Raw genomic sequence first — 13,688 nt, 5'->3', positions numbered from 1 at the left:
TTGCCTTGGTGGCGCCAGGTTGAAGAATTGCATGATGTGAGACACGGGTGGAGTGGTGCCAAACTTGGCCCAGCCCAAGTTTGGCACCAGGTTCAGCAACTTAAAGTGGTCCCCACGCCTCAACGAGCCAGCACGAGATTTCTTAATTAATTTGGATTAAACTTTATTTTAATTATAAATAGGAAAAAAATATTATTTAGTTTTATAAAATATATTTTACATTAATTATGATTAGATATAAAAGGAGAAAGAATCAGCCCTTCGAGCTATTGTAATCTCTTCTCTTCTACCTCATTCCGTACTTTACATAATCCTAGTTTTCTCTATGAACCATGAGCAACTAAACCTCCACTGTTAAGGTTAGGAGCTCTGTCTATTGTATGGATTGATACTATTATTTTTCTATTTTAATTCATGTACTGATTTATATTTCAAGAATTATTTTCGTTCTTTATCTTATGAATTTGAATGGAACGGAAGTATGACCCTTTTTCTAATTGAGTTCTTGTATAACTTGGAAAAGCTTTTTACTTGAACAACAGCTTGAAAATAATTTCTCCTAAATTTCTAATTATCTAGATTTAACAGAATATGTGACATATAATCCTCTTATATTTGGGTAACTAGGGTTTTTGTGGCACATAAACTAGAATTGAACTTCACCCTCTAATTGGAATTAAGTGACCAAGGAATTGGCGGTTGATGAAGGTTAGAGGAGACTAAAAAGGTCTAAGAAATTAGGGTTTAGTCACATATAGTTTGCCATGAATTGAATCTTGCATGATTAAAATAGTTGGTAAGAAAAGTCAATCCGGAAGATAGATATTTCTAAAACCTTAACTATTTTCTCCATATACATTTCACCTCAATTTACTGTTTATTTTTCTGATTCTCTGTATTAATGTTTAATGCAATTGAACTCTGAACACTCTTTTCTATTTATCTAACTAAGTAAATCACTTAACCATTGTTGCTTAATCCATCAATCCTCGTGGGATCGACCCTCATTCACTTGAGGTACTACTTGGTACGACCCGGTGCACTTGCCGATTAGTTTGTGGATTGTAAATTCTGCACCAAGTTTTTGGCGCCGTTGCCGAAGATTGACTGTGATTAACAACTACTGGTTGTTTGATTTCTTAGATTAAGCCTTTTTTGCTTTAATTTCATTTAACTTATTTCTTTAAATTTAAAAAAATTATGATCGATAAAATTATGATCTCAAATACGTTAATAGTTTACTTCGCTATTTTATTTGTTCTTTATTTCTTTGCTGGATGATTTACTTCATGAATTAGTTTGGAATTGGATTGGAAACAACAATAAAATAATCAAATATGAGTTTCTATTAATCCTAATTCATCAATTTTTCACTTACAATTTCAGCCCCTATGTCAAAATAGACAAAAAGAAGTTTACAATTTCCAATTCTTCTTACTTTTAATTATTGTTGCAAATTTACCTCAGATGTTTCTAGATAGTTTTAACTTCAATGTAATTTAGAAACAGTTGGGTTAGAATTGAAATAATTCAGTTTCACTTATCCCTTATTTCTTTTTATAGTGGTTGGCATCCTATGGAACAATTGTTATTTTAGTTGTTTTATGTAAATAACTTTTGAACCCAATTTTTTTCTCTCATATTTGAGTGAGTTTTTACTGTGATGAAAGTGATACAGTTAATCCTCCTGTTTAGCATGTTCTTGACATGAGATGGACCTATCAACAAAATGATTGTATTTGCTAATTTGTGTCTGTAGAAAAGAATTGAGGAGATTGAGCAACATGATGAGTCTTCTAGAGTATTGTCTCAAAATGATTCCATTGCTCAGGTTTTCGGAAAAGAAAAACCGGGTAGAGTATGTGGTGTGCGTTTCGGTCCGACTCCTACTCAACTCTTCGGTTCGAATTCACATGCGCCAGGCAACGGAGTCCAAGTAGAGGAGACCCAGAGGAAGATGCTTGAACTGCAGGCAGAGCTGGAAGGCGAGAAGTTGAAGAGGAAGGTGATGGAGGATAAGGCAGTAGCAGAGAAGAAAAAGAGGCAGGTGATGGAGAGTGCTCTGATTTATCTATTTCAACAGCAGGATGAAGAGCTGCCACCAGAAATTGCTGCAGGAATAAGTTTCGTAGAATGATAGAGTGAAAAATAGTATATTAAGTTTGCATATAACATGGATTGAAGCAAATATTTTTTTTGAATTAGATTATGCAACTCTTTGCAAGAGATTTGTTTTCTTCGTATTTTTATAAATATATTATTTTATTTTGCAGATAATTTTTTTTGTTTTTGTTACAAGTTTAGATTCTAAAGTTGAAAATACTAACTCTTAAAATATTAAAAAATCTAAAAAACAAAAAATAGTTCTATAATATTTTAAAAAAAATTATATGATTTTTTTAAAAAAACCCAATTTCTTTTTTTTTTAATTTTTCTTAATTTAACGGCAGTTTAAAACCGCCGAAAAGTATCTCAAAGCTACTCAAAATTTGTCCAAGATCGCGGCGGTATGCAACCGCCGGTAATTGTGTCCGAAAGCTTAGTTATGTATTGTGTCGGTTTTAAAACCGCCGCAAAACACGCGTCAACTTGAAAACATCTAAGTAAATAGCGGCGGTTTTAGAACCGCTGGTGAACATGCTGGAAATCGTATTACTCATGTTTGGAAGCGGTTTTCTGAACGATTGCCACGAAATATTGATTTAGCGGCAGTTTTACCAGCGGTTGCTGAAAACCGCCGCCAAACCTAATTCCCGCACCCATAACCGTGGCAGTCCAGAGAGCCGCAGCCTTTGATTTTGCGGTGGTTTAATCGCCGCTAATCATAAAAAAAACCGCCAGTATTTTGTGCCTACCTTGTAGTGTTAATAATTGAATTTAACATTGTGTTAAGATAAGCATGTACAAAATAAATATTATTCAGTTATATTTTATTTAATCAGAAAAATATAATACATTTTTCATGTATTGTGTATTTAATATTAGTTAAAATGTGTAATGTGTTTTTTGTGTATTTCTCTTTTAAATATTAAAAATATGTTTCCTGTGTATTGTCTTTTCAAATATTTAACAAATAGAATACCTCCAAGCGTATTGCTACAGATAAATTAAAAAAAATTGCTATTATAATTCACTCTTTGGGAATTGTTCTACCGTTAAAATTTTAAAAAATACTATAAAATTCAATAATTAAGTGTTACACCAAAGTTTGATCAATATAAAAAAAATAATAAATAAGTTTTTAAAAATTAACACTACACATAAATTAGTCCCTTAAAAAAAATACCAATAAAATTCTCTATAATTATTGTTCTGTCCAGAGTATGCTTCCGAGATATGGTCGGCTACACAGCTGAGGGAGGACTCGGAAGCTCGCTCCTGTGAACTGGTGACCTCGGCGTGGACCCTGCAAAAAAGGACTCCGACGCCCAAGTTAGTTATCAGGATAAGAGACTTAAAAGCAAAACGTTAAGAAATAAAACTGAGAAAAAGTAAAGAGTGGGGATGATGATTGGATATTTCTTATGAATTGCCGATTACTCGCTTTTTTCCCTTTTTTCACCTGCCTTGACGAGTTATATTCGTCAGTTTAAATAAGTGGATCTTCGAGTAATGCTCGGGTTTGTTTGTTATTAGGATTGGGATTCTGAATTTCTGTTATGCGAGGATATTGGCATGATTTGAATTGGTGGACTTATTCTCGGTTTTGTAGTTTGTTGGCCGAGGATATTGGAATATTTGGCCGAGGATATCGGGATGGTACACAGCCCCCAAGCTCGGCATGAGGAACATGTTGAGCTTTTCTATATCCTCGGCCTGTTGATGTTGGAGCTTTTAGTTGTCGTGGATTCGTTGCCTTAGGAAGCCCCCAAGTTCAACGTGTTCCTCTTGCCAAGTTTATTTGTTTTTGGGCTTTGTAAATTGGGCTTTATATGGAATGGTTTTTTTTTATGGCGAGAAGTGGGGTGACGCCATGTGTAGTTAATGGAAAGTGGAGTGGGCTTCGTGGGGTTATGTGTCGAAGTAACTCCCTGTCCCCTCATCCGTTAGGCTTCTGCAAGTTTGGATTTTGTTTATGAGTGTCATGATGAGTAAAAAAGGTAACTTTTCAGTTTTCTTTGTCATTTTGCTGCTGTTTCTTCTTGGTTTGCATGGGTAAGAATGGGGTTGTTGTAGATGAAAATGACCCTTATGGTTGGGTTGATAGTGGCGTAAAATCACGGATTTCGGTGTTTAGTAGTTCTGATATGTTGAGGCAGTTGAATAGTGCGAGGTGGGTCAGAGGTACGGACAGTTTGAGGGTTAGGTTCTTACCGTGCGAGAAGAGTGATAGAGTTTGCGAGAAGAGAGACGACTGGGCTTATTTCTATGTGTACACATGTATGTTGACTGAGTTGGGTGTTCGCTTTCCCTTTACCGATTTTCAGTGTGGGGTTTTGTCTTTGTTGAACTGTGCTCCGACGCAACTTCACCCCAATTCGTGGGCTTTTGTTCGTGCTTTTGAGTGTCTTATGGAGCATCTGTGTTGTTATCCTTCCCTTGGAGTTTTCTTTTCGTTATTTCAAGCGAAAGGTGTTTGGAAGGGTGGCTGGGTAAACTTGAGTAGTCATCCGGGGCGAGCTATCTTCAGCCTTTACAAGTCTTCTTTTAAGGATTTTAAGGAGTTTTTTGTGAAGGTTTAGATTTGTGAGGAGTGTTACCCTTTTTTTCTTGACGCCCTGATGGAGGAGAGGTTCCCTGTTTTCTGGTCTGCTGAGCCTCGGCAAGTTTTAGAGTGCGAGGATAGGGTCAAGAGTGAGGATTACATTATTGGTTTTCTGATGTCTGCTATGTCATCTTCTGAGCTTTTATCTATCCCGACATTGCTAAGGCTTGAGGGTGATAGGGAGGCTTTAGAGGAATATCTAGGTATACTTTGTGTGGATTTGTTGTTGTGCTTAATGTTTTCGAAAGTTATTGATTTTGTTGGTTGTTTTTGCTAGGTGAAAAGGCTTCGACTTTAACCACTGCTAATTTGAAGGCTTTCGTTTCTAAGGCTAAGAAGAAAGAAAAGGAGGGATCTTCAACAAATGTGGCAAAGGAGGGTGGGGGTTCTGTTGGTCAAGAGATTCCTCTTAAAAGGAAAAGAGGTGGGGGGACTACGAAGGTGGTGGACCTAATTGGAGTGAAGGAGGATAATGCTGTCTTTACCGCGGAGGAGATTGAGTCTGCCTACCAGAGTCAGCTTGTCCTTCATGGTTATCGTAATGGGCCGAGTAATTCTATATGGTCGGCTTCTTTTCCATTCATGGCAGTGGCTGATGAGTTCGCCCAGGTTGATGCTGATGTGAAGACGATTCATGATGCTGGAAAAATAGGGGTCGCACGTTATCTGCAGGTTTGTTTTATTCATGGTTTAATTTCTTTTGTTTACTTTTTTTTGTGTGCTAATTGACGACCTTTGTTTTGTAGGTCATGGGTGCTCGTTTGCTATCGATTGGTCGCACCTCTGAATTGGATGCTATATTGGATGCAGATAATGTGGCTGCTGTGAAAAAGCTTAAGGAATCGTTGCAGGAGAGGGATTTGAAGATTGATAAGTTAAGGGCTGAGGTAAAGAATGTGAAGAAGGCGTCTGAGACTGAAGTTGGTAAGCTGAAGGGGGATTTGGAGGCAAATGTCACTGAATTGGTGGGATTGAAGGCAAGGGTTGTTGAGCTTGAGGAGGAGGTTTTGACTGCCTTTACGCTTGGCTTTGACCGAGCTGTAGCTCAGATTGGTGTCGTTGCTCCAGATGCTGACGTGAGTTTTCTTGATGTTACGAAGATTGTAAGTGGTGGTCGCCTTATGGATGATGGTACTAACGAATGGATTTTTGATGGTTTAGAATTTCACAAATGAATTCTCGTTGCAAGTATAGTTCCTAAACCAACAATAATCCTTTCATACAAAAATTTGTTTGTCACAAGTAACAAACCCCTAAATTCTATAAACCGAAGTATTTAAACCTCGGGTCGTTCTCCCTAGGAATTACAATGAAGTGTCTTGTTATTGGTTAGGGGTTGTATTTTGGGGTTTTGGGATAAGAGACATGAAATGTAAATGACAATGAAAATAAACTAACAACTAAAAAGCACTTGGCAAGGTTGTGAGAATTAGAAGTCCTATCCTAGTTATCCTCCTCGATTGTGACCACAATTGTCCATTGCTACCACTTAGTTAACCTCTAATAATGGAGGAAAGTCAAGTGGATGAATCAACTTGATTCCACAAGTCCTAGCCAACTCCCAAGGGAAAGACTAGCTTTAGTGGTATCTAAATCAATTAGCAATTTCTAATTATCAATCAACAAAGACATTAGATAACTCAAGCGTCACTAATTACTCTACCATAGCCAAGAGGAACAAAATCTATACTAAAATCCAACCAAGCATTTCATCAAACACTTGGAAGGCATAAAAGAAAAGCAAAGTAAATTGATAACAAAAATAGAATCTAACAACAATTATGGCAATGAATTAACAACAACAATCAAAAGGAACACAATTATTATGAATTACCTCTAATTGAATTGAAAGAAAATAGAAGGAGCAAAAGTAGATCTATAACAAAACATAAGAACAACATAAAGGAAATTACAACAAAAGAATAGAAGAAGAATGAATGTAACAACAAGGGATTGAGAAGATAGAAGTAGAAGAAGATGAATTAAAATCTAGATCTAAGAACTAAACCTAATCCTAATTCTAGAGAGAAGTGAGAGCTTCTCTCTCTAGAAACTAATTACAAAGCTAAAATAAACTAATTGGTAACTAACACATGTTTCCCTCTTCACTCCTTGGGTTAAATAGCATTAGAAATGAGTTGGATTGGGCCCACAAGGCTTTAGAATTCGTTGGCCACATTTTGCTTTAAGTGAACTAGGTGGCAGCAACGGCGCGTGCGCGTACTTTGCGCGTGCGCGCCACCATACGTGTAGCAACTATGGCAAATCTTATATCGTTTCGAAGCCCCGGATGTTAGCTTTCCAACCCAACTGGAACCGCATCAATTGGACCTCTGTAGCTCAAGTTATGATCGTTTAAGTGCAAAGAGGTCGGCTTGACAGCTTTCCGGTTCTTTCATTTCTTCATGAGTTCTCCAACTTTTCATGCTTTCTTTCCTCATTTCCTTGATCCAATCTTTGCCTCCTAAACCTTAAATCACTTAACAAACATATCAAGGCATCTAATAGAATCAAGGTGAATTAAATTTAGCTATTTTGAGTCCTAAAAAGCATGTTTTCACTCTTAAGCACAATTAAGGGAGAAGTTATAAAACCATGCTATTTCATTGAATAAATGTGGGTAAAAGGTGATAAAATCTCCAAAAATCAATACAAAACAAACTGTCAAATTGGGGTTTGTCAACCTCCCCACACTTAAACCAAGCATGTCCTCATGCTTGAACCAAGAATGAAGTAAGGGTATGGCATTTATTCAATGGAAACTAACTAAATGCAATCTACCTATATGCAACTATCTAAATGAATGCAAGTGCTTGGTCAAAATAAATCAATTCCCAAGAAACATATATGCCCAAGGGCTAAGGACTAGCAAGTCTAATCCACAATTGAATTGAGTTATTAAATATTTTTACAAACTTGCATGAAGAATGATGATCATAGGTGAAAACATGTAATTGAGCATCAAACCCTCACCGGTAGTGTTTGCACTCTATTCACTCAAGTGTTTAGGGTTGATTCACTCAATTCTCCTCTATTTCATGCTTTCCAAGATTTATTTTTTTCTTCTAACAATCAACATTTATTTCATGCATGCATACAAGTATCATGAGGTCTTTTCATTGGTTGTAATGGGGCTAGGGTCAAGGTAGGATGCATATTTGGTCAAGTGAGCTTGAAATTTGAATCTTTGATAAGCTTAAACTTCCCACCTAACCTATGACATCCTATACAATTAAGTTCTAACCTAACTACCCATTTTCTCACTTTTTCACATACTCATGCATTTTCTTTTCATTTCACAACACTTATGCATTGATTCTTATTGAGCTTCATTTTGGGGCATTTTGTCCCCTTTATTGCTCTTCTTTTTTTTTTCTTTCTTTTTCTATATACATTTTTTTCTTTTCTTTTCTTTTTTTTTTCTTTTTCACTTTTATTTCTTTTTCTTTTCATTTTTTTTTCTTTTTTCTTTCAAACTATACACAAGAACATCAATGCATAAGGTCTATACATTTAATCAATACATGAGTATGTACCCAATTCCCAATATTTTCAATAACAATACAAAATAACCTTTTATTCACCCAATGTCCCAAGGTTCCCACACTTGAATGATACTCACACACACTAGCCTAAGCTAATCAAAGATCCAAATTAAGGGACAATTATTGTTTTTCGCTTTAAGGCTTGTAATGTGCTAAAATAAGAATAAGTGGGTTAAGCGTAGGCTCAAATTTGGCTAACAAAGGAAGATAAAAGGTAAGGCTATTTGGGTAAGTGAGCTAGATGAAATGATGGCCTCAATCATATAAATGCATGAATACACAAAATAATGGACATAAAGAATCAAACAAATAAAAAATCACAATCATAGGAAGAGAATAATGCACAAAAGAAGGAAAAATAAGTGGTTATAAGATGTAACCACATCATTAGGCTCAAATCTCACAAGCTTGTGTTCTTAGCTCAAAACCATGTTCCAAAATAAATTCTTTCAAGCAAGTTCAACAAAAAGTTTTCAAATTGGTAGGTTGCCCTAAAACGGTTTCTTGGAAAGAAAATCATCACCCTAACCAAGTAGTCCTAATAACAAAGGAGTGGTAAAAATATGTACAAATTCTAACTAACATGCAACCTATCATGCAATGCAATAGCTAATCTAATCAAAGAAGATAAAAAAAAATTTGGTGTTGAAAAGGAAATTTTTACCCATGGAGATCGGTCAGACGACCTCCCCACACTTGAAGATTGCACCGTCCTCGGTGCATGTAAAGAAGAGCAAGGTGGACGGGTTGCTAAATTGATGAGCTTCTTCACAAGGTTGCGCGGAGGACTTGTTTGTTGCCCCATTTAAAAGCTTTTCCTTTCTCCTTTCTTGGTGGCCAACCTAAAAGGAAAGAAAAGTAAAGAAAATTAAGCCTATAACAAAGATATCAAGGCAATTAGAACATAGGCGGGGCTAATGCCGAATAAGAGTATGATTTCCTACTACATGTTAGCTAAGCATGTGAGTGAGAAAACAATGTAAGCTAAGGCATATCATTAAGCTCGATGCAAGAGTAAAGTTAAAGTATGAAGAGTGTGTTGAGCATCAAGTTCAACTGAGAAGAAGTGGGTCATGAAAGACAATATGAGGTCATATCAATGCACAAAGACACAAAAGTCATACAAGATGAAGCATTGATTTAAAAGTTTCATCACCCAACAATATCAAACAAGTTAAGAAGCACCAAAATAATGTAAGAAAGTCTCAACAATTGAGTAGGAAAGTTCAATCACTATTATTAAAATGGAAAACTTAGAAAATAAAATGAGAACAAGGTAAAAAAAACAAAATGAAAATGCAATGAATGAAAACAAGCAAATGCAATAAAAGAAAATGGAGAAAAAGAGAGAATTTTTTTTTTAGTATTTTATTTATTTATTTATTTATTTATTATTATTATTATTTATTATTATTATTATTTTTTTTTTTTTTAAAAAAATTTCATTTATATGAAAAGAAAAAAAAAATTTCTAAGAGAGGAAGAAGAAAAAAAAATTAGAAAGAAAGAAGAAGAGAAGAGGAAAGAAGGAGAAAGGAGGGAGGAGAAAAGCAGGGTGCAAATCCACGCGCGCGCGCACAGCGCGCTTATGCGTGGATGCAGCAGGGACAATCCGCGCGCGCGCGCACAGCGCGCTTACGCGTGGATGAGGTTGTGCTCCCAGCACAATGCTGGCACAACGCGCGCACAACTCTCTGGTTTTTGTACCAGAAGTTGCGGAAGTGCAATGTGCGCGCGCGCGCACAGCGTGCTAACGCGCCGATGGCCGTTTTTTTTTTTTTTTTTTGCACCAATCTCAGCATTCTAAACCTCCAAGCATCTACCGAAACACCCTAAAACCTTATTTAACATACTAAACTACCAATTAAACTCAACTATCTAAACAAAACATGAAATTAAACTAATTCTATCAATATGTACAAAAGAGAAAATGAAAGGATTTTACCATGGTGGGTTGTCTCCCACCTAGCACTTTTGTTTATTGTCCTTAAGTTGGACTTATGGGGAGCTCCTCATCAAGGTGGCTTGTGCTTGTACTCATCTTGGAACTTCCACCAATGCTTGGACTTCCAATAAGCTCCATCATTCAAGATTAATATCTTCAAGCTTTGATGGAGTTCTTCACAAACCATGGGCTCCCAATGTTGATCCTCATGTGTTCCCGGATCCCATATTTTGTCTTCACACCCATCTCCAAGTTGATTATCATTAATCCATGTGGGTGGTGAGAAAAGTGAATTCTCAAGGAAATGACCAAACATCCTTCTAGACCCAAGCGATCTAGTTCTACACCAACTCTTACAATTAAGCTTTGAGCATGCAACCATAATGAACCTAGAATGATATTTCAAACCACTAACCATCTCCTTTTTACTCTTAAAGCCACAAATATGTCTTAGTTGACCATCCGTCTTAAGCAAACCATATTCAAGGGGAATAATAAAGCTTGAGCATAAGGAATTTACCCACTTGAATGAGAGAATGGATGGTGGTGACTTGGGAAGAGGTATCTCCAATGTGCTAGCGAGCTTCACTCCCTTGTGTTCTTCCTTGTCAATCTCCACCTCTTCATAAACTTCTTCATTCTCAATCCTTTGTTCATCAACTTCATCTAGCTCGTCTCCATCACTCAAGTCATAAATGGGAGGTTGAGAGAAATCTACCTCCACATCACTTTTAAATTCATTGGGAGAGGATTCTTCAAATTCAAAGGATTCTTCACCAAGAAGATTGGATGCATGATCTTCATCACCAAGGGAACTCAATTCTTGCTTCATTCTCTCCAAGTCTTCATATAGAATATGCCTTGGAGGTTGTGCACATTCCTCCTCAACATCAAATTTACTCTTCTTGGAGGGATTTTCTTTGATTTTAGCTTCCCATGGAAGTTCCGCATCTCCTAAGTCTTCAACCACTTCTTCCTTTTCTTTAATGATTATAGGCTCCTCCAATTGTTCTAATACAAAGTGGCATTCCTCCTTTTCCACCGGAGTTTTCAATCTCTCCTTCATGCTATGCTCTTCTTGAGCCGTGGGAGTTCCTTGAGTGTCCAAAAGTTGGGATGCTAACCGGTTTACCACCGCATCCAAGGCGGTCATGAATTGTTGCACATCCCTTGTCATCTCCTCATGTCCTTGAAGAAGAACACCAAGGGTTCCATCCATTAGAGGTTGGAGTGGATAAGAAGGTTCATTGTCTTGGAGAAAGGGTTCATTATAGGAAGGTGGTTCTTCTTGGTGAGGTGGTGGTGTGTATTGAAGTGGTTCTTGGGAGTAGTAATCTTGGAATTGTGGTTCCATGTATGGCTCATATGGTTCAAAAGGAGGTTGGTATGGTAGGTAATGATCATGGTCATATGGAGGTGTTTGTTGAAAATAGGCTTGTGAGTGTGGTTGAGGGTCATGTTGAGGATATGACTCATAGGCACATAGTGGTGGTTCTTGGAAATCACAAGGAGATCCACCATAGCCATTTGATTGATATGCATCAAAGAATGGCTCTTCCTCATAGTGCATTGGTGGGGGTTGTTGCCATGATGATTGATCATAAGCATATGGCTCTTCCCACCTTTGATTGTCCCATTCTTGATACACATCTTCATTGTAGCTCCCATCACCTACAACATAGTTGTAATCACACTCATAGCCAAAATGAGAATTCATGATAGCAAGAAGAAAATGAAAACAAAATCAAATAAGAAGCAAGAAAATTAAATCCTAAAACTAGCAAGAGCTAACAAAAGCAAACATATTCACACTATTCACATATATACAATAACCAATAACATAACACCATTGCAATTCCCCGGCAACGGCGCCATTTTGACGAATGGATTTTTGATGGTTTAGAATTTCACAAATGAATTCTCGTTGCAAGTATAGTTCCTAAACCAACAATAATCCTTTCATACAAAAATTTGTTTGTCACAAGTAACAAACCCCTAAATTCTATAAACCGAAGTATTTAAACCTCGGGTCGTTCTCCCTAGGAATTACAATGAAGTGTCTTGTTATTGGTTAGGGGTTGTATTTTGGGGTTTTGGGATAAGAGACATGAAATGTAAATGACAATGAAAATAAACTAACAACTAAAAAGCACTTGGCAAGGTTGTGAGAATTAGAAGTCCTATCCTAGTTATCCTCCTCGATTGTGACCACAATTGTCCATTGCTACCACTTAGTTAACCTCTAATAATGGAGGAAAGTCAAGTGGATGAATCAACTTGATTCCACAAGTCCTAGCCAACTCCCAAGGGAAAGACTAGCTTTAGTGGTATCTAAATCAATTAGCAATTTCTAATTATCAATCAACAAAGACATTAGATAACTCAAGCGTCACTAATTACTCTACCATAGCCAAGAGGAACAAAATCTATACTAAAATCCAACCAAGCATTTCATCAAACACTTGGAAGGCATAAAAGAAAAGCAAAGTAAATTGATAACAAAAATAGAATCTAACAACAATTATGGCAATGAATTAACAACAACAATCAAAAGGAACACAATTATTATGAATTACCTCTAATTGAATTGAAAGAAAATAGAAGGAGCAAAAGTAGATCTATAACAAAACATAAGAACAACATAAAGGAAATTACAACAAAAGAATAGAAGAAGAATGAATGTAACAACAAGGGATTGAGAAGATAGAAGTAGAAGAAGATGAATTAAAATCTAGATCTAAGAACTAAACCTAATCCTAATTCTAGAGAGAAGTGAGAGCTTCTCTCTCTAGAAACTAATTACAAAGCTAAACTAAACTAATTGGTAACTAACACATGTTTCCCTCTTCACTCCTTGGGTTAAATAGCATCAGAAATGAGTTGGATTGGGCCCACAAGGCTTTAGAATTCGTTGGCCACGTTTTGCTTTAAGTGAACTAGGTGGCAGCAACGGCGCGTGCGCGTACTTTGCGCGTGCGCGCCACCATACGTGTAGCAACTATGGCAAATCTTATATCGTTTCGAAGCCCCGGATGTTAGTTTTCCAACCCAACTGGAACCGCATCAATTGGACCTCTGTAGCTCAAGTTATGGTCGTTTAAGTGCAAAGAGGTCAGCTTGACAGCTTTCCGGTTCTTTCATTTCTTCATGAGTTCTCCAACTTTTCATGCTTTCTTTCCTCATTCCCTTGATCCAATCTTTGCCTCCTAAACCTTAAATCACTTAACAAACATATCAAGGCATCTAATAGAATCAAGGTGAATTAAATTTAGCTATTTTGAGTCCTAAAAAGCATGTTTTCACTCTTAAGCACAATTAAGGGAGAAGTTATAAAACCATGCTATTTCATTGAATAAATGTGGATAAAAGGTGATAAAATCCCCAAAAATCAATACAAAACAAACCGTCAAATTGGGGTTTGTCAGGTACCCTGCCTGAAAATCAGGGTGAAAGTGAATCAGTAGAGAAAGGAGCAGATTAGAGGACTGCTTTT

General features: G+C 36.7%; 1 protein-coding gene across 1 annotated transcript; it reads left to right on the top strand.

The window, feature by feature from the left end:
- Nucleotides 1–4,087: 4,087 nt before the first annotated feature.
- LOC148554014 (uncharacterized) lies at nt 4,088–13,676 on the top strand. The gene is made up of 4 exons (XM_088492524.1): nt 4,088–4,100; nt 4,983–5,377; nt 5,452–5,836; nt 13,621–13,676. The coding sequence occupies exons 1-4, from the start codon at nt 4,088–4,090 to the stop codon at nt 13,674–13,676; spliced, it is 849 nt and encodes a 282-aa protein (XP_088348650.1).
- The last annotated feature ends 12 nt before the right edge of the window (nt 13,677–13,688 follow it).

The sequence above is a fragment of the Arachis ipaensis genome, chromosome B7, assembly GCF_059453495.1.
Source record: "Arachis ipaensis isolate K30076 ecotype BB chromosome B7, ASM5945349v1, whole genome shotgun sequence".
Classification (NCBI taxonomy): Eukaryota; Viridiplantae; Streptophyta; class Magnoliopsida; order Fabales; family Fabaceae; genus Arachis; species Arachis ipaensis.
This window is presented reverse-complemented; position numbering and strand designations above follow the sequence as displayed.